This window comes from Tursiops truncatus, chromosome 3 (assembly GCF_011762595.2).
Source record: "Tursiops truncatus isolate mTurTru1 chromosome 3, mTurTru1.mat.Y, whole genome shotgun sequence".
NCBI lineage: Eukaryota > Metazoa > Chordata > Mammalia > Artiodactyla > Delphinidae > Tursiops > Tursiops truncatus.
In genome coordinates this window covers 155,592,991-155,618,666 of record NC_047036.1, presented here as the reverse complement: position 1 = coordinate 155,618,666, position 25,676 = coordinate 155,592,991, and the positions used below count along the sequence as shown (strand labels likewise).

The following is a 25,676-nucleotide window of genomic DNA, read 5'->3' as shown; positions in this document are numbered from 1 at the left end:
GAAATGCCTGGTGGGATCTGGGATATCTATAAACACCCATAAATCATCCTGTGGTGTCACGGTCTCAAACAGTTACAGGTTGGCACCTAGGAGTCAATGTGGAATGGCAGCCCACCCCTACTCAGCATGAAGGCTCTCTTCACAGAAGACGAGTAACCTGATTTCATAGACTGCCCTATGTTCCAGCCACGAGGCAGCGACACTCACTAACCTTTAGGAAAATGCAACGAAATAAAGACTGCTTTGCCAGTCAGAGTCTGCTGCTAGTACACTAACTCCTCATTAGCAAAAGAGACTGATGGGTCAGTAGCGACGTTTTCCTTTCTGTTCCTAAATTCATCAATATAACACCATTGGGAATACTGACCCGCAGCATCCAAACTGTTTGAAGACAAAGACAAAATCCTACTGCATTTAAGACGATCACCCTAAATAGCACAGGTGACTCTATTCCAATCCTCCTTTCTTCCTCCCTTTGCAAGATCGTGACAACAAACTTTGCCTATCTTCTGCTACCTACAGGCAACTGGAGCTCTCCTATCCAGGAAATTGAAGGAAGGGCATCCCAGAAACCTTAAATCTGATCATCCAAAGTTCACTCCTAAGATAATTCCAAGCGGGACTTGGTGGCCAACATCTCCACTAATCTGCGATCAATGAAATTGAAACCCCATCTGGCAACCCAAGACCTGGCATGAGCCATGCGGTAGGTGTCAGGAAAGACGTACCATGGGAGGAATGTCACATATCCCCAGGCTTACCTCAGACCCCAAGCATTAGGGAGAGCCAGGTCCCGAGACCAGGAACAACAGGAAGACTCTGGGCAGGTGCTAAGACACCATGACTGGGCCTTACCGCATGGAGACAGGTGGACACAAATGGCCCCTCTTCCTTCCATGCCCACACTCTCCATTTATCCTCCCCTGGGCAAAAATAGCTATAAATGTGGGACGTGGAAGACTGGGAGGCTACAGGCGAGTGAACACCCGTCTGTGGAGGCCGCAAGACCGTCCTCTCATCACCTCCAAATAGGCAAGCTCAGTATCCTCCTCCAGGACTGACCTGTGACATCCAGGTGGAAGGAGACCCTATGGCCCCCGGCCTCGCAGCTGTACTCCCCGGCGTCTGCCTTGCCCGCCTGCTGAACCACCAGCCGCCGCCCTCGGCCCGTGGCCTCCACACGCACTTTCGAGCTTGAACTCAGCTTCTTTCCATCCTTGTACCACGTCACCTCCGTCTGGGCCTGGGCTACCTCGCAGCTCAGCGTGGCACTGGACCCCGCCACGGCCTGCACTTCACTGCGTGCTGGCTGCTCCTTGGCAAACACCTCCTTGGGCTCTGGGGACAGGGAGGGATACATGGGTCAAGGACACCATCTCAGTCAGGAAGGCAGCCCTGGGCAAAGGAGACCTGAGTGGGGAGCCGTGGGCCAGGCGGGTGCGAGGGGTGCGGAGGTGGGGTGGGGGCCAAGCTGGAGACTTCTCCAGGCTCTGCACCAGCCGTGTGCCCTGCAGAAGTCCCCCTGCCTTTCTCAGCGACAAGTAAAACAAGTGATGCATTCTCCCCCGCATCCGCGTGAGCTGGTCCGGGTGTTGGGGGGGTCGGGGTAGGGTGCGCTTCAGAAGAGACTTCTCCCCTGCTCATGGCTTCTGCGGGGTCACACGCAAGTGTTCCCAAACGTTCCCAGATGGGGCCACAGTCTTCTCCATACGCCTAAGCCGGGAACTTTGCACCTGCAGTTCATGGAAATCACTGAGGCTCGGTGCCCTGGCCTACACTTAGTACGGTCAATTTGTGGCAATCTCTGGGGAGTGCTGGCACCTCCCCGTGGCTTTCCTTTCCATTGTTGGAGGAATAAAGAAGCTGAGTGCCTTTCCCCGAACGACCGCGGTCCCCATTACTCTTTTGTTCTTCCTGGGGACCCAATTCATATTTTTGCCTACTCACCAATAGTAGGCTCTCTCTTCTCTCCATCTCTAGGCACGCTTTATGCATTGAAATACTAGAGAAGGACAGATTGCTAGCTTTCAAGGTTATTCCCAACTGTGGGACTCCCATTTTCACTATGTGATCAAGTACTCTAATGGATCAAAGTTTTTCCCTTCAAGAGTGTCACCGATGTCCATTTCAGCCCTTTCAGTTTGGAGCATTTGTGTTCCATTTAAGAAATCTTCCCTTACCTTCCGTCTTTAAAGAAACCACGGTATCACCGGACTGTTTTTTCGTTTGTACCTTTACACACTGAGGTTTCTAACCCACCATGAGTGTCCTTTTGTGTGTGGTGTGAATTGTCAGTACAGTTTAATTTTTCCCTATGGGTAAGTGGTCCAAGCACTATTTATGAACACAACATCCCTCTTCAACTTCTCGAACACAGAGCACAGTAACAGATGAAATTGTGGCGGCGGAGAGGGGGCTGGGTTGGGGGCGGAGGGGGGATTTGTCCCTGGTGGTGCAGGAAACCACTGCTGCAAGGAGCTCTTGCTGACCTCACTACTAAATTCCTCTGATGCGGTAAATATTGCCGCACTGGGATCCCCTTATCTTGAAAACTATATAGCCTCACGATCATTCTTGACAACGGCTCCCAGGAAGGGCTCCTACCGTGCTTCTGCAAGCAAATAGCACATTGGCTGTACCTTGCCTTTGGAATCTGCCTGCTATTCTACCATCCGACCACCCAAAACACAAATTTGCTTCGATTTTCATTGTTAATCAACATCTCTCATGTTTGTCCTCAGATTACTGCCCGTCCAAGGAAACCTCTGACTCTCTCTCAAGAATTTGTACTAATTTCCCCACATAGTCTTGTAGCACCTTTTATCAGACCTGGAATTAGGAATATGATACAATTGTGCCCATTTAACTCTTTCACAAATGCCACGGGGAATACTGACCCGCAGCATCAAAACTTTTTGAAGACAAAGGCAAAATCCTATTGCATTTAAGAAGATCACCCTAAACAGCACAGGGGACTCTATTCCAATCATCCTTTCTTTCTCCCTTTGCAAGATCATGACAACAATCTTGGCGTATCTTCTGCTACCTACAGGCAACTGGAGCTCTCCTATCCAGGAAATTGAAGGAAGGGCATCCCAGAAACCTTAAATCTGATCATCCAAAGTTCACTCCTAAGATAATTCCAAGCGGGACTTGGTGGCCAACATCTCCACTAATCTGCGATCAATGAAATTGAAAACCCATCTGGCAACCCAAGACCTGGCATGAGCCATGCGGTAGGTGTCAGGAAAGACGTACCATGGGAGGAATGTCACATATCCCCAGGCTTACCTCAGACCCCAAGCATTAGGGAGAGCCAGGTCCCGAGACCAGGAACAACAGGAAGACTCTGGGCAGGTGCTAAGACACCATGACTGGGCCTTACCGCATGGAGACAGGTGGACACAAATGGCCCCTCTTCCTTCCATGCCCACACTCTCCATTTATCCTCCCCTGGGCAAAAATAGCTATAAATGTGGGACGTGGAAGACTGGGAGGCTACAGGCGAGTGAACACCCGTCTGTGGAGGCCGCAAGACCGTCCACTAATCACCTCCAAATAGGCTAGCTTAGTATCCTCCTCCAGGACTGACCTGTGACATCCAGGTGGAAGGAGACCCTCTGGCCCCCGGCCTCGCAGCTGTACTCCCCGGCGTCTGCCTTGCCCGCCTGCTGAACCACCAGCCGCCGCCCTCGGCCCGTGGCCTCCACACGCACTTTCGAGCTCGAACTCAGCTTCTTTCCATCCTTGTACCACGTCACCTCCGTCTGGGCCTGGGCCACCTCACAGCTCAGCGTGGCACTGGACCCCGCCACGGCCTGCACTTCACTGCGTGCTGGCTGCTCCTTGGCAAACACCTCCTTGGGCTCTGGGGACAGGGAGGGATACACAGGTCAAGGACACCATCTCAGTCAGGAAGGCAGCCCTGGGCAAAAGAGACCTGAGTGGGGAGCCGTGGGGCAGGTGGGTGCGAGGGGTGCAGAGGTGGTGCAGGGGTCAAGCTGGAGACTTCTCCAGGCTCTGCACCAGCCGTGTACCCTGCAAAATTGCCCCTGCCTTTCTCAGCGACAAGTAACACAAGTGATACATTCTCCCCCACGTCCACGTATGCTGGTCCGGGGGGTGGGGGGGTGGGGGGAGGATGAGCTTTGGAAGAGCCTTCTCCCCTGCTCATGGCTTCTGCGGGGTCACACGCAAGTGTTCCCAAACGTTCCCAGATGGGGCCACAGTCTTTTCCATACGCCTAAGTAGGGAACTTTACATCTGCAGTTCATGGAAATCACTGAGGCTTGGTGCCATGCCCTATACTTACTATGGTCAACTTGTGGCAATCTCTGGGGAGTGCTGGCACCTCCCCGTGGCTTTCTTTTCCACTGTCTGAGGAATAAAGAAGCTGAGCACCTTTCCCTGTATGACTGTGGTCCCCATTATCTTTTGATCTTCCTGGTGCAACTATTCAAATTTTTGCCCACTCACCAACAGTAGACTCTCTCTTCTTTCCATCTCTAGGCACTCTTTATGCATTGAAATACTAGAGAAGGACAGATTGCTAGCTTTCAAGGTTATTCCCAGCTGTGGGACTCGCATTTTCACCGTGGGATCGAGTCCTCCGATGAATCAAAGTTTTTCCCTTCAATAGTGTCACCAATGTCCATTTCACGCTTTCAGTTTGGAGCATTTGTGTTCCGTTTAGGAAATCTTCCCTTACCTTCCGTCTTTAAAGAAACCACGGTATCACCGGACTGTCTTTTGGTTTGTACCTTTTCACACTGAGGTTTCTAACCCACCACGAGTGTACTTTTGTGTGTGGTGTGAATTGTCAGTACAGTTTAATTTTTCCCTGTGGGTAAGTGGTCCAAGCACTATTTATGAAGACAACATCCCTCCTCGACTTCTCAACACAGACAACACAGCAACAGACGAAATTGTGGTGGCGGAGAGGGGGCTGGGAGGCGGGCGGAGGGGGGATATTTCTGTGGTGGTGCAGGAAACCACTGCTGCAAGGAGCTCTTGCTGACCTCAATATTACGTTCCTCTGATGCGGTAAATAATGCCGCACTGGGATCCCCTTATCTTGAAAACTATATAGCCTCACTATCATTCTTGACAACGGCGCCCAGGAAGGGCTCCCACAGTGCTTCTGCAAGCAAATAGCACATTGGCTGTACCTTGCCTTTGGAATCTGCCTGCTATTCTACCATCCGACCACCCAAAACACAAATTTGCTTCGATTTTCATTGTTAATCAACATCTCTGAGTTTTCTCCTCAGATTACGTTCCATCGATGGAAACCTCTGACTCTCTCTCAACAATGTGTACTAATTTCCCCACATAGTATCGTAGCACCTTTTATCAGACCCGGAATTAGGAACATGATACAATTGTGCCATTTTAACTCTTTCACAAAAGTTTCACTTGCCCAGCATTTCTCACCAGGACTTAGCTGTGGAAATGTCTTCTGCATGTTCATTCTCTTACACCCTAATCTTACTCAACAATCGTACACAGCCTAATAATTGATCCATCGGACTGTCTGAGTTGATAATCACATCATCAGCAAATTCTACCTTGAGTTTTTCTAAACCCTTTGCCAGTGATTTTATGCTCCTCCTGAATCCGCTCAGTGACTACAGAGGCCCATTATTATAACGTTAAAAAAAGAGCCCTTTTTTTTTTTTTTTTTTTTTTTTTTTTTGCGGTACACGGGCCTCTCACTGTTGTGGCCTATCCCGTTGCGGATCACAGGCTCCGGACGTGCAGGCTCAGCGGCCATGGCTCACGGGCCCAGCCGCTCCACGGCTTGTGGGATCTTCCCGGACCGGGGCACGAACCCGTGTCCCCTGCATCGACAGGCAGACTATCAAACACTGAGCTACCAGAGTGGCCCAAAAACACTTTTGTACAGTATTTTAAGAATTATATGGCAAGAACTGGTGCTCAGTTTCCTCACACTTTTTGCCTGGGTTTCGGACGATCAAATTTCATCAACCATTTGATTCTCTACTCATTCAGAGGACCACATCCTTTTCCATTCAATCTCGTAATGCTAAGCTTTATATCTATTAACTTTGCCAAGCTTCAACACAACGTGCAATCCTGGACTACAACTCTCATCACTGACTCCACCCCGTGGACGCATGGCTGAATTCCTTTTGCTAACATTTCATTTATGATTTTGGCTGTGATATTTGCAATACATACGTCTGGAATTTCATTCATCCTTCCTGCCTTTCTTCAGTGATTCTGGTATGCGTCGATGTCATGTTCTCAATTTAAAGAGACTTATGGAGTGCATCTCCTTTTTCTATCTCTAAGACCATCTCCACAAGCATTGAATAACAGTTTTCCAGGATAGTTTGTAGACTGTACCAGAGAAGTACCAGGTAGTTCTTGGGAAGATTTTTCATTCTTGGTCCTACTGATTGACAAGTCATACAACTCTTTGAGTTTTCTACATCTTCTTGTGTCAGTTTTCAAACAGTTGTCCAGGATTTAGTCAAACTTCACAACTTTTCAAAGCTTTTATCTTAGAACACTCTCTAATACTCTCCGAATGCCACATTTTACAGAAATGCCTTCTCGGATCTGGGATATCTATACACACCCATAAATAATCGTATGGTCGCACGGTCTCAAACAGTTACAGGTTGGCACCTAGGAGTCAATGTGGAATGGCAGCCCACCCCTACTCAGCATGAAGGCTCTCTTCACAGAAGACGAGTAACCTGATTTCATAGACTGCCCTATGTTCCAGCCACGAGGCAGCGACACTCACTGACCTTTAGGTAAATGCAACGAAATAAAGACTGCTTTGCCAGTCAGAGTCTGCTGCTAGTACACTAACTGCTCATTAGCAAAGCAGACTGATGGGTCAGTAGCGACGTTTTCCTTTCCGTTCCTAAATTCATCAATATAACACCATTGGGAATACTGTCCCGCAGCATCCAAACTGTTTGAAGACAAAGGCAAAATCCTACTGCATTTAAGACGATCACCCTAAATAGCACAGGGGACTCTATTCCAATCCTCCTTTCTTCCTCCCTTTGCAAGATCGTGACAACAAACTTCGCCTATCTTCTGCTACCTACAGGCAACCGGAGCGTCCCTATTCAGGAAATTGAAGGAAGGGCGTTGCAGAAACCTCAAATCTGACCATCCAAAGTTCACTTCTAAAATAATTCCAAGCGAGAGTTGGTGGCCAACATCTCTACTAATCTGTGATCAAAGAAATTGAAACCCCATCTGGCAACCCGAGACCCAGCAAGAGCCATGTGCTACATGTCAGGAAAGAAGTACCATGGGAGGAAAGTCACATATCCCCAGGCCTACCTCAGACCCCACGCATCAGGGACAGCCAGGGTCCCGATACCAGGAACAACAGGAAGACTCTGGGCAGGTGCTAAGACACTGTGACTGGGCCTTACCGCATGGAAACAGGTGGACACAAATGGCCACTCTTCCTTCCACGCCCACACTCTCCATCCATACTCCCCCTGGGCAAAAATAGCTATAAATGTGGGACGTGGAAGACTGGGAGGCTACAGGTGAGTGAACACCCGTCTGTGGAGGCCGCAAGACCGTCCCCTCATCACCTCCAAATAGGCTAGCTCAGTATCCTCCTCCAGGACTGACCTGTGACATCCAGGTGGAAGGAGACCCTCTGGCCCCCGGCCTCGCAGCTGTACTCCCCGGCGTCTGCCTTGCCCGCCTGCTGCACCACCAGCCGCCGCCCTCGGCCCGTGGCCTCCACACGCACTTTCGAGCTCGAACTCAGCTTCTTTCCATCCTTGTACCACGTCACCTCCGTCTGGGCCTGGGCCACCTCGCAGCTCAGCGTGGCACTGGACCCCGCCACGGCCTGCACTTCACTGCGTGCTGGCTGCTCCTTGGCAAACACATCCTTGGGCTCTGGGGACAGGGAGGGATACACGGGTCAAGGACACCATCTCAGTCAGGAAGGCAGCCCCAAGCAAAGGAGACCTGAGTGGGGAGCCGTGGGCCAGGCGGGTGCGAGGGGTGCGGAGGTGGGGTGGGGGCCAAGCTGGAGACTTCTCCAGGCTCTGCACCAGCCGTGTGCCCCGCAGAAGTGCCCCTGCCTTTCTCAGCGACAAGTAACACAAGTGATGCATTCTCCCCCGCGTCCACGTATCCTGGTCCGGGCGGTGGGAGGGTGGGGGGAGGATGAGCTTTGGAAGAGACTTCTCCCCTGCTCATGGCTTCTGCGGGGTCACACGCAAGTGTCCCAAAGCTTCCCAGATGGGGCCACAGTCTTCTCCATACGTCTAAGCAGGGAACTTTGCACCTGCAGTCCCTGGAAATCACTGAGGCTCGGTGCCTTGGCCTACACTTAGTACGGTCAACTTGTGGCAATCTGGTGGGTGTGCTACCACCTCCCCGTGGCTTTCTTTTCCATTATCTGAGGTATAAAGAAGCTGAGCACCTTTCCGCGTACACTGGGGTCCCCATTACTCTTTTGTTCTTCCTGGTGCAACTATTCAAATTTTTGCCCACTCACCAATAGTAGGCCCTCTCTTCTCTCCATTCACCTCTAGGCACTCTTTATACATTGAAACACTAGAGAAGGACAGATTGCTAGCTTTCAAGGTTATTCCCAACTGTGGGACTCCCATTTTCACTGTGTGAACGAGTCCTCCGATGAATCAAAATTTTTCCCTTCAATAGTGTCACCAATGTCCATTTCACGCTTTCAGTTTGGAGCATTTGTGTTCCATTTAGGAAATCTTCCTTTACCTTCAGTCTTAAGGAAACCACGGTATCACCGGACTGTCTTTTGGTTTGTACCTTTTCACACTGAGGTTTCTAACCCACCACGAGTGTACTTTTGTGTGTGCTGTGAATTGTCAGTACAGTTTAATTTTTCCCTGTGGGTAAGTGGTCCAACCACTATTTATGAAGACAACATCCCGCCTCGACTTCTCGAACGCACAGCACAGCAACAGATAAAATTGTGACGGCGGGGAGGGGGCTGGGAGACAGACAGAGGGGGGATTTGTCCGTGGTAGTGCAGGAAACCACTGCTGCAAAGAGCTATTTCTGACCTCACTACTACGTTCCTCTGATGCGGTAAATATCACCACACTGGGATCCCCTTATCTTGAAAACTATATAGCCTCACTATCATTCTTGACAACGGCGCCCAGGAAGGGCTCCCACAGTGCTTCTGCAAGCAAATAGCACATTGGCTGTACCTTGCCTTTGGAATCTGCCTGCTATTCTACCATCTGACCACCCAAAACACAAATTTGCTTCGATTTTCATTGTTAATCAACATCTTTGATTTTTCTCCTCGGATTACTCTCCGTCGATGGAAACCATTGACCCTCTCTCAGTAATGTGAACTAATTTCCCCACATAGTCTCGTAGCACCTTTTATCAGACCTGGAATTAGGAACATGATACAATTGTGCCATTTTAACTCTTTCACAAAAGTTTCACTTGCCCAGCGTTCCTCACCAGGACTTAGCTGTGGAAATGTCTTCTGCATGTTCATTCTCTTACACCCTAATCTTACTCAACAATCGTACACAGCCTAATAATTGATCCATCGGACTGTCTGAGTTGATAATCACATCATCAGCAAATTCTACCTTGAGTTTTTCTAAACCCTTTGCCAGTGATTTTATGCTCCTCCTGAATCCGCTCAGTGACTACAGAGGCCCATTATTATAACGTTAAAAAAAGAGCCTTTTTTTTTTTTTTTTTGCAGTACACGGGCCTCTCGCCGTCGCGGCTTCTCCCGTTGTGGAGCACAGGCTCCGGACGCACAGGCTCAGCGGCCATGGCTCACGGGCCCAGCCGCTCCACGGCTTGTGGGATCTTCCCGGACCGGGGCACGAACCCGTGTCCCCTGCATCGACAGGCAGACTATCAAACACTGAGCTACCAGAGTGGCCCAAAAACACTTTTGTACAGTATTTTAAGAATTATATGGCAAGAACTGGTGCTCAGTTTCCTCACACTTTTTGCCTGGGTTTCGGACGATCAAATTTCATCAACCATTTGATTCTCTACTCATTCAGAGGACCACATCCTTTTCCATTCAATCTCGTAATGCTAAGCTTTATATCTATTAACTTTGCCAAGCTTCAACACAACGTGCAATCCTGGACTACAACTCTCATCACTGACTCCACCCCGTGGACGCATGGCTGAATTCCTTTTGCTAACGTTTCATTTATGATTTTGGCTGTGATATTTGCAATACATACGTCTGGAATTTCATTCATCCTTCCTGCCTTTCTTCAGTGATTCTGGTATGCGTCGATGTCATGTTCTCAATTTAAAGAGACTTATGGAGTGCATCTCCTTTTTCTATCTCTAAGACCATCTCCACAAGCATTGAATAACAGTTTTCCAGGATAGTTTGTAGACTGTACCAGAGAAGTACCAGGTAGTTCTTGGGAAGATTTTTCATTATTCGTCCTACTGACTGACAAGTCATACAACTCTTTGAGTTTTCTACATCTTCTTGTGTCAGTTTTCATACAGTTGTCCAGGATTTAGTCAAACTTCACAACTTTTCAAAGCTTTTATCTTAGAACACTCTCTAATACTCTCCGAATGCCACATTTTACAGAAATGCCTTCTCGGATCTGGGATATCTATACACACCCATAAATAATCGTATGGTCGCACGGTCTCAAACAGTTACGGGTTGGCACCTAGGAGCCAATGTGGAATGGCAGCCCACCCCTACTCAGCATGAAGGCTCTCTTCACAGAAGACGAGTAACCTGATTTCATAGACTGCCCTATGTTCCAGCCACGAGGCAGAGACACTCACTAACCTTTAGGAAAATGCAACGAAATAAAGACTGCTTTGCCAGTCAGAGTCTGCTGCTAGTACACTAACTCCTCATTAGCAAAGCAGACCGATGGGGCAGTAGCAACATTTTCCTTTCTGTTCCTAAATTCATCAATATAACGCCCCGGGGAAAACTGACCTGCAGCATCCAAACTGTTTGAAGACAAAGGCAAAATCCTACTGCATTTAAGAAGATCACCCTAAGCAGCACAGGTGACTCTATTCCAATCCTCCTTTCTTCCTCCCTTTGCAAGATCGTGACAACAAACTTTGCCTATCTTCTGCTACCTACAGGCAACCGGAGCTTCCCTATTCAGGAAATTGAAGGAAGGGCATCCTAGAAACCTCAAATCTGATCATCCAAAGTTCACTTCTAAAATAATTCCAAGCGGGACTTGGTGGCCAACATCTCCACTAATCTGCGATCAATGAAATTGAAACCCCATCTGGCAACTCGAGACCCGGCAAGAGCCATGTGGTAGGTGTCAGGAAAGAAGTACCATGGGAGGAAAGTCACATATCCCCAGGCCTACCTCAGACCCCACACATCAGGGACAGCCAGGGTCCCGATACCAGGTATAACAGGAAGACTCTGGGCAGGTGCTAAGACACTGTGACTGGGCCTTATTGCATGGAAACAGGTAGGACACAAATGGCCCCTCTTCCTTCCACGCCCACACTCTCCATCCATACTCCTCCCGGGCAAAAATGGCTATAAACGTGGGACGTGGAAGACTGGGAGGCGACAGGCGAGTGAACACCCGTCTGGGGAGGCCGCAAGACCGTCCCCTCATCACCTCCATATAGGCTAGCTCAGTATCCTCCTCCAGGACTGACCTGTGACATCCAGGTGGAAGGAGACCCTCTGGCCCCCGGCCTCGCAGCTATACTCCCCGGCGTCTGCCTTGCCCGCCTGCTGCACCACCAGCCGCCGCCCTCGGCCCGTGGCCTCCACACGCACTTTCGAGCTCGAACTCAGCTTCTTTCCATCCTTGTACCACGTCACCTCCGTCTGGGCCTGGGCCACCTCACAGCTCAGCGTGGCACTGGACCCCGCCACGGCCTGCACTTCACTGCGTGCTGGCTGCTCCTTGGCAAACACCTCCTTGGGCTCTGGGGACAGGGAGGGATACACAGGTCAAGGACACCATCTCAGTCAGGAAGGCAGCCCTGGGCAAAAGAGACCTGAGTGGGGAGCCGTGGGGCAGGTGGGTGCGAGGGGTGCAGAGGTGGTGCAGGGGTCAAGCTGGAGACTTCTCCAGGCTCTGCACCAGCCGTGTACCCTGCAAAATTGCCCCTGCCTTTCTCAGCGACAAGTAACACAAGTGATACATTCTCCCCCACGTCCACGTATGCTGGTCCGGGGGGTGGGGGGGTGGGGGGAGGATGAGCTTTGGAAGAGCCTTCTCCCCTGCTCATGGCTTCTGCGGGGTCACACGCAAGTGTTCCCAAACGTTCCCAGATGGGGCCACAGTCTTTTCCATACGCCTAAGTAGGGAACTTTACATCTGCAGTTCATGGAAATCACTGAGGCTTGGTGCCATGCCCTATACTTACTATGGTCAACTTGTGGCAATCTCTGGGGAGTGCTGGCACCTCCCCGTGGCTTTCTTTTCCACTGTCTGAGGAATAAAGAAGCTGAGCACCTTTCCCTGTATGACTGTGGTCCCCATTATCTTTTGATCTTCCTGGTGCAACTATTCAAATTTTTGCCCACTCACCAACAGTAGACTCTCTCTTCTTTCCATCTCTAGGCACTCTTTATGCATTGAAATACTAGAGAAGGACAGATTGCTAGCTTTCAAGGTTATTCCCAGCTGTGGGACTCGCATTTTCACCGTGGGATCGAGTCCTCCGATGAATCAAAGTTTTTCCCTTCAATAGTGTCACCAATGTCCATTTCACGCTTTCAGTTTGGAGCATTTGTGTTCCGTTTAGGAAATCTTCCCTTACCTTCCGTCTTTAAAGAAACCACGGTATCACCGGACTGTCTTTTGGTTTGTACCTTTTCACACTGAGGTTTCTAACCCACCACGAGTGTACTTTTGTGTGTGGTGTGAATTGTCAGTACAGTTTAATTTTTCCCTGTGGGTAAGTGGTCCAAGCACTATTTATGAAGACAACATCCCTCCTCGACTTCTCAACACAGACAACACAGCAACAGACGAAATTGTGGTGGCGGAGAGGGGGCTGGGAGGCGGGCGGAGGGGGGATATTTCTGTGGTGGTGCAGGAAACCACTGCTGCAAGGAGCTCTTGCTGACCTCAATATTACGTTCCTCTGATGCGGTAAATAATGCCGCACTGGGATCCCCTTATCTTGAAAACTATATAGCCTCACTATCATTCTTGACAACGGCGCCCAGGAAGGGCTCCCACAGTGCTTCTGCAAGCAAATAGCACATTGGCTGTACCTTGCCTTTGGAATCTGCCTGCTATTCTACCATCCGACCACCCAAAACACAAATTTGCTTCGATTTTCATTGTTAATCAACATCTCTGAGTTTTCTCCTCAGATTACGTTCCATCGATGGAAACCTCTGACTCTCTCTCAACAATGTGTACTAATTTCCCCACATAGTATCGTAGCACCTTTTATCAGACCCGGAATTAGGAACATGATACAATTGTGCCATTTTAACTCTTTCACAAAAGTTTCACTTGCCCAGCATTTCTCACCAGGACTTAGCTGTGGAAATGTCTTCTGCATGTTCATTCTCTTACACCCTAATCTTACTCAACAATCGTACACAGCCTAATAATTGATCCATCGGACTGTCTGAGTTGATAATCACATCATCAGCAAATTCTACCTTGAGTTTTTCTAAACCCTTTGCCAGTGATTTTATGCTCCTCCTGAATCCGCTCAGTGACTACAGAGGCCCATTATTATAACGTTAAAAAAAGAGCCCTTTTTTTTTTTTTTTTTTTTTTTTTTTTTTCGGTACACGGGCCTCTCACTGTTGTGGCCTATCCCGTTGCGGATCACAGGCTCCGGACGTGCAGGCTCAGCGGCCATGGCTCACGGGCCCAGCCGCTCCACGGCTTGTGGGATCTTCCCGGACCGGGGCACGAACCCGTGTCCCCTGCATCGACAGGCAGACTATCAAACACTGAGCTACCAGAGTGGCCCAAAAACACTTTTGTACAGTATTTTAAGAATTATATGGCAAGAACTGGTGCTCAGTTTCCTCACACTTTTTGCCTGGGTTTCGGACGATCAAATTTCATCAACCATTTGATTCTCTACTCATTCAGAGGACCACATCCTTTTCCATTCAATCTCGTAATGCTAAGCTTTATATCTATTAACTTTGCCAAGCTTCAACACAACGTGCAATCCTGGACTACAACTCTCATCACTGACTCCACCCCGTGGACGCATGGCTGAATTCCTTTTGCTAACATTTCATTTATGATTTTGGCTGTGATATTTGCAATACATACGTCTGGAATTTCATTCATCCTTCCTGCCTTTCTTCAGTGATTCTGGTATGCGTCGATGTCATGTTCTCAATTTAAAGAGACTTATGGAGTGCATCTCCTTTTTCTATCTCTAAGACCATCTCCACAAGCATTGAATAACAGTTTTCCAGGATAGTTTGTAGACTGTACCAGAGAAGTACCAGGTAGTTCTTGGGAAGATTTTTCATTCTTGGTCCTACTGATTGACAAGTCATACAACTCTTTGAGTTTTCTACATCTTCTTGTGTCAGTTTTCAAACAGTTGTCCAGGATTTAGTCAAACTTCACAACTTTTCAAAGCTTTTATCTTAGAACACTCTCTAATACTCTCCGAATGCCACATTTTACAGAAATGCCTTCTCGGATCTGGGATATCTATACACACCCATAAATAATCGTATGGTCGCACGGTCTCAAACAGTTACAGGTTGGCACCTAGGAGTCAATGTGGAATGGCAGCCCACCCCTACTCAGCATGAAGGCTCTCTTCACAGAAGACGAGTAACCTGATTTCATAGACTGCCCTATGTTCCAGCCACGAGGCAGCGACACTCACTGACCTTTAGGTAAATGCAACGAAATAAAGACTGCTTTGCCAGTCAGAGTCTGCTGCTAGTACACTAACTGCTCATTAGCAAAGCAGACTGATGGGTCAGTAGCGACGTTTTCCTTTCCGTTCCTAAATTCATCAATATAACACCATTGGGAATACTGTCCCGCAGCATCCAAACTGTTTGAAGACAAAGGCAAAATCCTACTGCATTTAAGACGATCACCCTAAATAGCACAGGGGACTCTATTCCAATCCTCCTTTCTTCCTCCCTTTGCAAGATCGTGACAACAAACTTCGCCTATCTTCTGCTACCTACAGGCAACCGGAGCGTCCCTATTCAGGAAATTGAAGGAAGGGCGTTGCAGAAACCTCAAATCTGACCATCCAAAGTTCACTTCTAAAATAATTCCAAGCGAGAGTTGGTGGCCAACATCTCTACTAATCTGTGATCAAAGAAATTGAAACCCCATCTGGCAACCCGAGACCCAGCAAGAGCCATGTGCTACATGTCAGGAAAGAAGTACCATGGGAGGAAAGTCACATATCCCCAGGCCTACCTCAGACCCCACGCATCAGGGACAGCCAGGGTCCCGATACCAGGAACAACAGGAAGACTCTGGGCAGGTGCTAAGACACTGTGACTGGGCCTTACCGCATGGAAACAGGTGGACACAAATGGCCACTCTTCCTTCCACGCCCACACTCTCCATCCATACTCCCCCTGGGCAAAAATAGCTATAAATGTGGGACGTGGAAGACTGGGAGGCTACAGGTGAGTGAACACCCGTCTGTGGAGGCCGCAAGACCGTCCCCTCATCACCTCCAAATAGGCTAGCTCAGTATCCTCCTCCAGGACTGACCTGTGACATCCAGGTGGAAGGAGACCCTCTGGCCCCCGGCCTCGCAGCTATACTCCCCGGCGTCTGCCTTGCCCGCCTGCTGCACCACCAGCCGCCGCCCTCGGCCCGTGGCCTCCACACGCACTTTCGAGCTCGAACTCAGCTTCTTTCCATCCTTGTACCACGTCACCTCCGTCTGGGCCTGGGCCACCTCGCAGCTCAGCGTGGCACTGGACCCCGCCACGGCCTGCACTTCACTGCGTGCTGGCTGCTCCTTGGCAAACACATCCTTGGGCTCTGGGGACAGGGAGGGATACACGGGTCAAGGACACCATCTCAGTCAGGAAGGCAGCCCCAAGCAAAGGAGACCTGAGTGGGGAGCCGTGGGCCAGGCGGGTGCGAGGGGTGCGGAGGTGGGGTGGGGGCCAAGCTGGAGACTTCTCCAGGCTCTGCACCAGCCGTGTGCCCCGCAGAAGTGCCCCTGCCTTTCTCAGCGACAAGTAACACAAGTGATGCATTCTCCCCCGCGTCCACGTATCCTGGTCCGGGCGGTGGGAGGGTGGGGGGAGGATGAGCTTTGGAAGAGACTTCTCCCCTGCTCATGGCTTCTGCGGGGTCACACGCAAGTGTCCCAAAGCTTCCCAGATGGGGCCACAGTCTTCTCCATACGTCTAAGCAGGGAACTTTGCACCTGCAGTCCCTGGAAATCACTGAGGCTCGGTGCCTTGGCCTACACTTAGTACGGTCAACTTGTGGCAATCTGGTGGGTGTGCTACCACCTCCCCGTGGCTTTCTTTTCCATTATCTGAGGTATAAAGAAGCTGAGCACCTTTCCGCGTACACTGGGGTCCCCATTACTCTTTTGTTCTTCCTGGTGCAACTATTCAAATTTTTGCCCACTCACCAATAGTAGGCCCTCTCTTCTCTCCATTCACCTCTAGGCACTCTTTATACATTGAAACACTAGAGAAGGACAGATTGCTAGCTTTCAAGGTTATTCCCAACTGTGGGACTCCCATTTTCACTGTGTGAACGAGTCCTCCGATGAATCAAAATTTTTCCCTTCAATAGTGTCACCAATGTCCATTTCACGCTTTCAGTTTGGAGCATTTGTGTTCCATTTAGGAAATCTTCCTTTACCTTCAGTCTTAAGGAAACCACGGTATCACCGGACTGTCTTTTGGTTTGTACCTTTTCACACTGAGGTTTCTAACCCACCACGAGTGTACTTTTGTGTGTGCTGTGAATTGTCAGTACAGTTTAATTTTTCCCTGTGGGTAAGTGGTCCAACCACTATTTATGAAGACAACATCCCGCCTCGACTTCTCGAACGCACAGCACAGCAACAGATAAAATTGTGACGGCGGGGAGGGGGCTGGGAGACAGACAGAGGGGGGATTTGTCCGTGGTAGTGCAGGAAACCACTGCTGCAAAGAGCTATTTCTGACCTCACTACTACGTTCCTCTGATGCGGTAAATATCACCACACTGGGATCCCCTTATCTTGAAAACTATATAGCCTCACTATCATTCTTGACAACGGCGCCCAGGAAGGGCTCCCACAGTGCTTCTGCAAGCAAATAGCACATTGGCTGTACCTTGCCTTTGGAATCTGCCTGCTATTCTACCATCTGACCACCCAAAACACAAATTTGCTTCGATTTTCATTGTTAATCAACATCTTTGATTTTTCTCCTCGGATTACTCTCCGTCGATGGAAACCATTGACCCTCTCTCAGTAATGTGAACTAATTTCCCCACATAGTCTCGTAGCACCTTTTATCAGACCTGGAATTAGGAACATGATACAATTGTGCCATTTTAACTCTTTCACAAAAGTTTCACTTGCCCAGCGTTCCTCACCAGGACTTAGCTGTGGAAATGTCTTCTGCATGTTCATTCTCTTACACCCTAATCTTACTCAACAATCGTACACAGCCTAATAATTGATCCATCGGACTGTCTGAGTTGATAATCACATCATCAGCAAATTCTACCTTGAGTTTTTCTAAACCCTTTGCCAGTGATTTTATGCTCCTCCTGAATCCGCTCAGTGACTACAGAGGCCCATTATTATAACGTTAAAAAAAGAGCCTTTTTTTTTTTTTTTTGCAGTACACGGGCCTCTCGCCGTCGCGGCTTCTCCCGTTGTGGAGCACAGGCTCCGGACGCACAGGCTCAGCGGCCATGGCTCACGGGCCCAGCCGCTCCACGGCTTGTGGGATCTTCCCGGACCGGGGCACGAACCCGTGTCCCCTGCATCGACAGGCAGACTATCAAACACTGAGCTACCAGAGTGGCCCAAAAACACTTTTGTACAGTATTTTAAGAATTATATGGCAAGAACTGGTGCTCAGTTTCCTCACACTTTTTGCCTGGGTTTCGGACGATCAAATTTCATCAACCATTTGATTCTCTACTCATTCAGAGGACCACATCCTTTTCCATTCAATCTCGTAATGCTAAGCTTTATATCTATTAACTTTGCCAAGCTTCAACACAACGTGCAATCCTGGACTACAACTCTCATCACTGACTCCACCCCGTGGACGCATGGCTGAATTCCTTTTGCTAACGTTTCATTTATGATTTTGGCTGTGATATTTGCAATACATACGTCTGGAATTTCATTCATCCTTCCTGCCTTTCTTCAGTGATTCTGGTATGCGTCGATGTCATGTTCTCAATTTAAAGAGACTTATGGAGTGCATCTCCTTTTTCTATCTCTAAGACCATCTCCACAAGCATTGAATAACAGTTTTCCAGGATAGTTTGTAGACTGTACCAGAGAAGTACCAGGTAGTTCTTGGGAAGATTTTTCATTATTCGTCCTACTGACTGACAAGTCATACAACTCTTTGAGTTTTCTACATCTTCTTGTGTCAGTTTTCATACAGTTGTCCAGGATTTAGTCAAACTTCACAACTTTTCAAAGCTTTTATCTTAGAACACTCTCTAATACTCTCCGAATGCCACATTTTACAGAAATGCCTTCTCGGATCTGGGATATCTATACACACCCATAAATAATCGTATGGTCGCACGGTCTCAAACAGTTACGGGTTGGCACCTAGGAGCCAATGTGGAATGGCAGCCCACCCCTACTCAGCATGAAGGCTCTCTTCACAGAAGACGAGTAACCTGATTTCATAGACTGCCCTATGTTCCAGCCACGAGGCAGAGACACTCACTAACCTTTAGGAAAATGCAACGAAATAAAGACTGCTTTGCCAGTCAGAGTCTGCTGCTAGTACACTAACTCCTCATTAGCAAAGCAGACCGATGGGGCAGTAGCAACATTTTCCTTTCTGTTCCTAAATTCATCAATATAACGCCCCGGGGAAAACTGACCTGCAGCATCCAAACTGTTTGAAGACAAAGGCAAAATCCTACTGCATTTAAGAAGATCACCCTAAGCAGCACAGGTGACTCTATTCCAATCCTCCTTTCTTCCTCCCTTTGCAAGATCGTGACAACAAACTTTGCCTATCTTCTGCTACCTACAGGCAACCGGAGCTTCCCTATTCAGGAAATTGAAGGAAGGGCATCCTAGAAACCTCAAATCTGATCATCCAAAGTTCACTTCTAAAATAATTCCAAGCGGGACTTGGTGGCCAACATCTCCACTAATCTGCGATCAATGAAATTGAAACCCCATCTGGCAACTCGAGACCCGGCAAGAGCCATGTGGTAGGTGTCAGGAAAGAAGTACCATGGGAGGAAAGTCACATATCCCCAGGCCTACCTCAGACCCCACACATCAGGGACAGCCAGGGTCCCGATACCAGGTATAACAGGAAGACTCTGGGCAGGTGCTAAGACACTGTGACTGGGCCTTATTGCATGGAAACAGGTAGGACACAAATGGCCCCTCTTCCTTCCACGCCCACACTCTCCATCCATACTCCTCCCGGGCAAAAATGGCTATAAACGTGGGACGTGGAAGACTGGGAGGCGACAGGCGAGTGAACACCCGTCTGGGGAGGCCGCAAGACCGTCCCCTCATCACCTCCATATAGGCTAGCTCAGTATCCTCCTCCAGGACTGACCTGTGACATCCAGGTGGAAGGAGACCCTCTGGCCCCCGGCCTCGCAGCTATACTCCCCGGCGTCTGCCTTGCCCGCCTGCTGCACCACCAGCCGCCGCCCTCGGCCCGTGGCCTCCACACACACTTTCGAGCTCGAACTCAGCTTCTTTCCATCCTTGTACCACGTCACCTGCGTCTGGGCCTGGGCCACCTCGCAGCTCAGCGTGGCACTGGACCCCACCACGGCCTGCACTTCACTGCATGCTGGCTGCTCCTTGGCAAACACCACCTTGGGCTCTGGGGACAGGGAGGGATACATGGGTCAAAAACACCATCTCAGTCAGGAAGGCAACCCCGGGCAAAGGAGACCTAAGTGGGGAGCCGTGTGCCAGGCGGGTGCGAGGGGTGCAGAGGTGGGGCGGGGGCCAAGCTGGAGACTTCTCCTGGCTCTGCACCAGCCATGTGCCCCGCAGAATTCACCCTGCCTTTCTCAGCAACAAGTAACACAAGTGATGAATTTCCCCCGCATCCGCGTGAGCTGGTCCGGGGGTTGGGGGGGTCTGGGGACTGTGCGCTTTAGAAGAGACTTCTCCCCTGCTCATGGCTTCTGTGGCATCACACGCAAGTGTTCCCAAACCTTCCCAGATGGGGCCACAGTCTTTTCCATACGCCTAAGTAGGGAACTTTACATCTGCAGTTCATGGAAATCACTGAGGCTTGGTGCCATGCCCTATACTTACTATGGTCAACTTGTGGCAATCTCTGGGGAGTGCTGGCACCTCCCCGTGGCTTTCTTTTCCACTGTCTGAGGAATAAAGAAGCTGAGCACCTTTCCGCGTACACTGGGGTCCCCATTACTCTTTTGTTCTTCCTGGTGCAGCTATTCATATTTTTGCCCACTCACCAACAGTAGGCTCTCTCTTCTTTCCATCTCTAGGCACTCTTTATGCATTGAAATACTAGAGAAGGACAGATTGCTAGCCTTCAAGGTTATTCCCAGCTGTGGGACTCACATTTTCACTGTGTGATCGAGTCCTCCGATGAATCAAAGATTTTCCCTTCAGTAGTGTCACCTATGTCCTTTTCAGCTGTTTGAGTTTGGAGCATTTGTGTTCCATTTAAGAAATCTTCCTTTACCTTCGGTCTTAAGGAACCCACAGTATCACCGGACTGTCTTTTGGTTTGTACCTTTTCACACTGAGGTTTCTAACCCACCACGAGTGTACTTTTGTGTGTGCTGTGAATTGTCAGTACAGTTTAATTTTTCCCTGTGGGTAAGTGGTCCAACCACTATTTATGAAGACAACATCCCTCCTCGACTTCTCGAACGCACAGCACAGCAACAGATAACATTGTGACGGCGGGGAGGGGGCTGGGAGACAGACGGAGGGGGGATTTGTCCGTGGTAGTTCAGGAAACCACTGCTGCAAAGAGCTATTTCTGACCTCACTACTACGTTCCTCTGATGCGGTAAATATCGCCGCACTGGGATCCCCTTATCTTGAAAACTATATGGCCTCACGATCACTCTTGACAATGACTCCCAGGAAGGGCTCCTACCGTGCTTCTGCAAGCAAATAGCACATTGGCAGTACCTTGCCTTTGGAATCTGCCTGCTATTCTACCATCCGACCACCCAAAACACAAATTTGCTTCGATTTTCATTGGTAATCTACATCTCTGAGTTTTCTCCTCAGATTACGTTGCATCGATGGAAACCTCTGACCCTCTCTCAGTAATGTGTACTAATTTCCCCACATAGTCTCGTAGCACCTTTTATCAGACCTGGAATTAGGAACATGATACAATTGTGCCATTTTAACTCTTTCACAAAAGTTTCACTTGCCATGCGTTTCTCACCAGGACTTAGCTGTGGAAATGTCTTCTGCATGTCATTCTCTTACACCCTAATGTTACTCAACAATCGTACACAGCCTAATAATTGATCCATCGGATTGTCTGAGTTGATAATCACATCATCAGCAAATTCTACCTTGGGTTCTTCTAAACCCATTGCCAGTGATTTTATGCTCTTCCTGAATCCACTCAGTGGCTACAGAGGCCCATGTGTGTTCTCCCTCACATCAAAGATTTCCAGGGACATGTTAAGTGGGATGCTAGTCTTGTTGTTGCTGTTGTTGTTGTTGGAGGAATTTTATTATAACCTTACAGAAAGAACACATTAGTACAATATGCTAAGAATTATATGGCAAGAACTGTTGCTCAGTTTCCTCACACTTTTTGCCTGGATTTCGGACGATCAAATTTCATCAACCATTTGATTCTCTACTCGTTCAGAGGACAACATCCTTTTGCATTCAATCTCGTAATGCTAAGCTTTATATCTATTAACTTTGCCAACCTTCAACACAACATGCAATCCTGGACTACAACTCTCATCACTGACTCCACCCTGGGGACGCATGGCTGAACTCCTTTTGCTAACATTTCATTATGATTTTGGCTGTGATATTCGCAATACATACGTCTGGAATTTCATTCATCCTTCCTGCCTTTCTTCAGCGATTCTGGTATGCATCGATGTTAAGTTCTGAATTTAAACACTTATGGAGTGCATCTCCTTTTTCTACCTCTAAGACCATCTCCACAAGCATGGAATAACAGTTTTCCAGGATAGTTTGTAGACTGTACCCAAGAACTACAAGGTAGTTCTTGGGAAGATTTTTCATTATTGGTCCTACTGATTGACAAATCATACAACTCTTTGAGTTTTCTACATCTTCTTGTGTCAGTTTTCATACAGTTGTCCAGGATTTAGTCAAACTTCACAACTTTTCAAAGGTTTTATCTTAGAGCACTCTCTAATATTCTCCGAATGCCACATTTTACAGGAATGCCTGGTGGCATCTGGGATATCTATACACACCCATAAATCATCCTGTGGTGTCACGGTCTCAAACAGTTACAGGTTGGCACCTAGGAGTCAATGTGGAATGGCAGCCCACCCCTACTCAGCATGAAGGCTCTCTTCACAGAAGACGAGTAACCTGATTTCATAGACTGCCCTATGTTCCAGCCACGAGGCAGAGACACTCACTAACCTTTAGGAAAATGCAACGAAATAAAGACTGCTTTGCCAGTCAGAGTCTGCTGCTAGTACACTAACTCCTCATTAGCAAAGCAGACTGATGGGGCAGTAGCGACTTTTTCCTTTCTGTTCCTAAATTCATCAATATAACACCATTGGGAATACTGACCCGCAGCATCCAAACTGTTTGAAGACAAAGGCAAAAGCCTACTGCATTTAAGACGATCACCCTAAATAGCACAGGTGACTCTATTCCAATCCTCCTTTCTTCCTCCCTTTGCAAGATCATGACAAGAAACTTGGCCTATCTTCTGCTACCTACGGGCAACCGGAGCTTCCCTATCTTGGAAATTGAAGGAAGGGCGTCGCATTAGCCTCAAATCTGACCATCCAAAGTTCATCCTAAGATAATTCCAAGCGGGACTTGGTGGCCAACATCTCCACTAATCTGGGATCAATGAAATTGAAACCCCATCTGGCAACCCAAGACCCGGCATGAGCCATGTGGTAGGTGTCAGGAAAGAAGTACAATGGGAGGAAAGTCACATATCCCCAGGCCTACCTCAGACCCCACGCATCAGGGACAGCCAGGGTCCCGATACCAGGAACAACAGGAAGGCTCTGGGCAGGTGCTAAGACACCGTGACTGGGCCTTACCGCATGGAGACAGGTGGACACAAATGGCCCCTCTTCCTTCCACTCCCACACTCTCCATCCATATTCCCCCCGGGCATAAATGGCTATAAATGTGGGACGTGGAAGACTGGGAGGCTACAGGCAAGTGAACACCCATCTGTGGAGGCCGCAAGACCGTCCTCTCATCACCTCCAAATAGGCTAGCTCAGTATCCTCCTCCAGGACTGACCTGTGACATCCAGGTGGAAGGAGACCCTCTGGCCCCCAGCCTCGCAGCTGTACTCCCCGGCGTCTGCCTTGCCCGCCTGCTGCACCACCAGCCGCCGCCCTCGGCCCGTGGCCTCCACACGCACTTTCGAGCTCGAACTCAGCTTCTTTCCATCCTTGTACCACGTCACCTCCGTCTGGGCCTGGGCCACCTCGCAGCTCAGCGTGGCACTGGACCCCGCCACGGCCTGCACTTCACTGCGTGCTGGCTGCTCCTTGGCAAACACCACCTTGGGCTCTGGGGACAGGGAGGGATACACGGGTCAAGGACACCTTCTCAGTCAGGAAGGCAGCCCCAAGCAAAAGAGACCTGAGTGGGGAGCCGTGGGGCAGGTGGGTGCGAGGGGTGCGGAGGTGGGGCGGGGGCCAAGCTGGAGACTTCTCCAGGCTCTGCACCAGCCGTGTGCCCCGCAGAAGTGCCCCTGCCTTTCTCAGCGACAAGTAACACAAGTGATGCATTCTCCCCTGCGTCCACGTATCCTGGTCCGGGCGGTGGGAGGGTGGGGGGAGGGTGCGCTTTGGAAGAGACTTCTCCCCTGCTCATGGCTTCTGCGGCATCACACGCAAGTGTTCCCAAACCTTCCCAGATGGGGCCCAGTCTTCTCCATACGCCTAAGCAGGGAACTTTGCACCTGCAGTCCATGGAAATCAGTGAGGCTCGGTGCCCTGGCCTACACTTAGTACGGTCAACTTGTGGCAATCTCTGGGGAGTGCTGGCACCTCCCTGTGGCTTTCTTTCCATTGTCGTAGGAATAAAGAAGCTGAGCGCCTTTCCCCGAATGACCGGGGTCCCCATTACTCTTTTGTTCTACCTGGGGACCCAGTTCATATTTTTGCCTACTCACCAATAGTAGGCTCTCTCTTCTCTCCATTCATCTCTAGGCACTCTTTATGCATTGAAATACTAGAGAAGGACAGATTGCTAGCTTTCAAGGTTATTCCCAGCTGTGGGACTCGCATTTTCACCGTGTGATCGAGTCCTCCGATGAATCAAAGTTTTTCCCTTCAAGAGTGTCACCGATGTCCATTTCAGCCCTTTGAGTTTGGAGCATTTGTGTTCCATTTAAGAAATCTTCCCTTACCTTCCGTCTTTAAAGAAACCACGGTATTACCGGACTCTGTTTTCGTTTGTACCTTTTCACACTGAGGTTTCTAACACACCACGAGTGTACTTTTGTGTGTGCTGTGAATTGTCAGTACAGTTTAATGTTTCCCTATGGGTAAGTGGTCCAAGCACTATTTATGAAAACAACATCCCTCTTCAACTTCTGAAAACACAGAGCACAGTAACAGATGAAATTGTGGTGGCAGGGAGGGGGCTGCGTAGGGGGCGGAGGGGGAATTTGTCCCTGGTGGTGCCGGAAAACACTACTGCAAGGAGCTCTTCCTGTCCTCACTACTAAGTTCCTTTGATGCGGTAAATATCGCCGCACTGGGATCCCCTTATCTTGAAAACTATATAGCCTCACGATAATTCTTTACTATGGTTCCCAGGAAGCGCTCTCAGTGCACTTCTGCAAGCAAATAGCATATTAGCTGTACCTTGCCTTTGGAAAATTCCTGCTATTCTACCATCCGACCACCCAAAACACAAATTTGCTTCGATTTTCATTGTTAATCAACATCTCTGATTTTTCTCTTCAGATTACTGCCCGTCTAAGGAAACCTCTGACTCTCTCTCAAGAATGTGTACTAATTTCCCCACATAGTCTCGTAGCAACTTATATCAGACCTGGAATTAGAAAAATGATACAATTGTGCCCATTTAACTCTTTCACAAATGCCACGGGGAAGACTGACCCGCAGCATCAAAACTGTTTGAAGACAAAGCCAAAATCCTAATGAATTTAAGAAGATCACCCTAAACAGCACAGGGGACTCTATTCCAATCCTCCTTTCTTTCTCCCTTTGCAAGATCATGATAATAAACTTGGCCTATCTTCTGCTACCTACAGGCAACCGGAGCTTCCCTATCCAGGAAATTGAAGGAAGGGCGTCGCAGTATCCTCAAATCTG

General features: G+C 49.0%; 1 protein-coding gene across 1 annotated transcript in view; it reads right to left on the bottom strand.

The window, feature by feature from the left end:
- OBSCN (obscurin, cytoskeletal calmodulin and titin-interacting RhoGEF) overlaps positions 1 to 25,676 on the bottom strand; it is a 176,668-nt gene that overhangs the window by 116,329 nt on the left and 34,663 nt on the right. The window contains 7 exon segments of the mRNA XM_073801960.1: positions 1,063 to 1,338; positions 3,593 to 3,868; positions 7,633 to 7,908; positions 11,662 to 11,937; positions 15,702 to 15,977; positions 19,730 to 20,005; positions 23,623 to 23,898. Of these exon segments, the coding sequence (XP_073658061.1) occupies positions 1,063 to 1,338; positions 3,593 to 3,868; positions 7,633 to 7,908; positions 11,662 to 11,937; positions 15,702 to 15,977; positions 19,730 to 20,005; positions 23,623 to 23,898 (1,932 nt within the window).